We start from the raw sequence: 1,604 nt of genomic DNA, 5'->3' as shown, positions 1-1,604 counted from the left end.
ATAAAGAAATGGCATATTTTGGACATAGTTCGAATGGTGATTAATCAGGATTAATTCATTTTTAAGCTGTGATTAATCTGATTAACATTTTTAATAGTTTGACAGCCCTAATTGTGACAGAAGTAAACAAGGAGTCCAATGGAGGCGTTTCAGGGGGAGGGGGGGGGTTTGCCTTTGCAGACCATTTACATGCACAACAACCTATACACACTGGAGAAAAGGTAAAACCTCAAAAAGGATGACAGAACATCTTGGACTAAGAACGATGTTCACGTGTGTTTATTAAGGTGCATTAGCTCTCTCAGCTACAAACATATACATACACATATGCTATACATGTTCAATTCCCCAAAGCAAGGACCTGAACTGATATCATGAGGACAGCATCTTTACAATGATCTTTAAAGACTTACTCGTGCATGACAGGACGAACAACAGTCTCCCCCGTGGTGTGGGCTTTGTAGAAGAGTGTGTAGAGGTAAGGCAGGAGTGTGTAACGTATCGTCAGGTAATGTTTGGAGCTTTCCAACAGGGTTGAGCCGGGGCCGAACACAGCTGGGTCCTGGGGCTGGAGACAGAGAGATGGATTAAAGCGGATGGAGTTTGATGAACGCAGGAGAAGAAAAGTGGATGGAAAGCAGAGTTGTTTTTTATTAACAGCAGGGAGCAAGGAGAAAGAGATAGGAAGATGAAATAGAGAATTTATTTTGAATAAGAAAAACAATAAATGGAGAAGAAATGCTAAGAAAGAAAGAAATAAAAGATAAGGACTATGTTTTTGAATCTCCAAGCTGTTCATGATGAATACGTGGATATTGATCCTTCATTCAAAACATTAAGATGCACATTAACTTTACATGAAATGCAAATGGCTAAGTAGAGTTTGAAAAGAGAAGAAAACTTGAGGGATAGAAATAGAAAAGGGAAAAATGTGCGAGAAAGAAACAAAAGTATGATTTCATTTCAATGATAGTGGAGAGTGAGAGGGTGATTAGCCGCTAACAGGCCGCGCTTCTCTCGTCTGGCTAATCATTTATGCCCTCGGCATCCATGAGAGTGTGATGAAGGATTTTGTGTGTGTGTGTGTGTGTGTGTTTGGATTGGCTTGCATGGTTGTGGTCGTGTGATGAGAGCCATGATTAGGGCAAAGCAAAGGTCACACATTAGCCGTCTCGTTTAGAGAAAATCGTACTTCAGATTCATCATCATCATGTCCCTGTCCTCCAGCACACACAGACCACCTTCCCTCTCTCGCTCCTTCCATAGCACACCATGTCTTCCTCAAACCCCCCCGCCCCAGCTTTACCTCAGCGCTGTGATATTTTTGCAGCTGTGATGAGCATGGAAATGTCACATGAAGAATATTGTGAGAGCAACGATTTTCACGCTATGCAAAGTTGCAGACTGACTTTTGTCGGCCCAGTTATTTGTGTTCATCTACAATAATAGCTCGGTGACATCAATATGAACACTGTTTGAGGCACAGCCGGTGCGTTTCATGTGTCTCTCTGTGACATTTTAAGCTATTTGACTTTTACATTTATATTGTGCTCGTTGAAGAAACAAAAAATCTCACTCTATCTTCGTTGTGGTTCAAATAATTG

At 41.2% G+C, this 1,604-nt stretch overlaps 1 protein-coding gene across 1 annotated transcript in view; it reads right to left on the bottom strand.

Moving 5' to 3' along the window:
• LOC104966325 (maltase-glucoamylase, intestinal-like) overlaps positions 1-1,274 on the bottom strand; it is a 53,638-nt gene extending 52,364 nt beyond the window's left edge. The window contains exons 1-2 of the mRNA XM_010795513.1: positions 1,239-1,274; positions 414-568 (exon numbers count right to left, since the gene is read on the bottom strand). Of these exons, the coding sequence (XP_010793815.1) occupies positions 414-568; positions 1,239-1,274 (191 nt within the window). The remainder of the gene's footprint in view (positions 1-413; positions 569-1,238) is intronic.
• Positions 1,275-1,604: the final 330 nt, after the last annotated feature.

This window comes from Notothenia coriiceps, unplaced genomic scaffold (assembly GCF_000735185.1).
Source record: "Notothenia coriiceps isolate Sejong01 unplaced genomic scaffold, NC01 NC01_scaffold00037246, whole genome shotgun sequence".
Classification (NCBI taxonomy): domain Eukaryota; kingdom Metazoa; phylum Chordata; class Actinopteri; order Perciformes; family Nototheniidae; genus Notothenia; species Notothenia coriiceps.
This window is presented reverse-complemented; position numbering and strand designations above follow the sequence as displayed.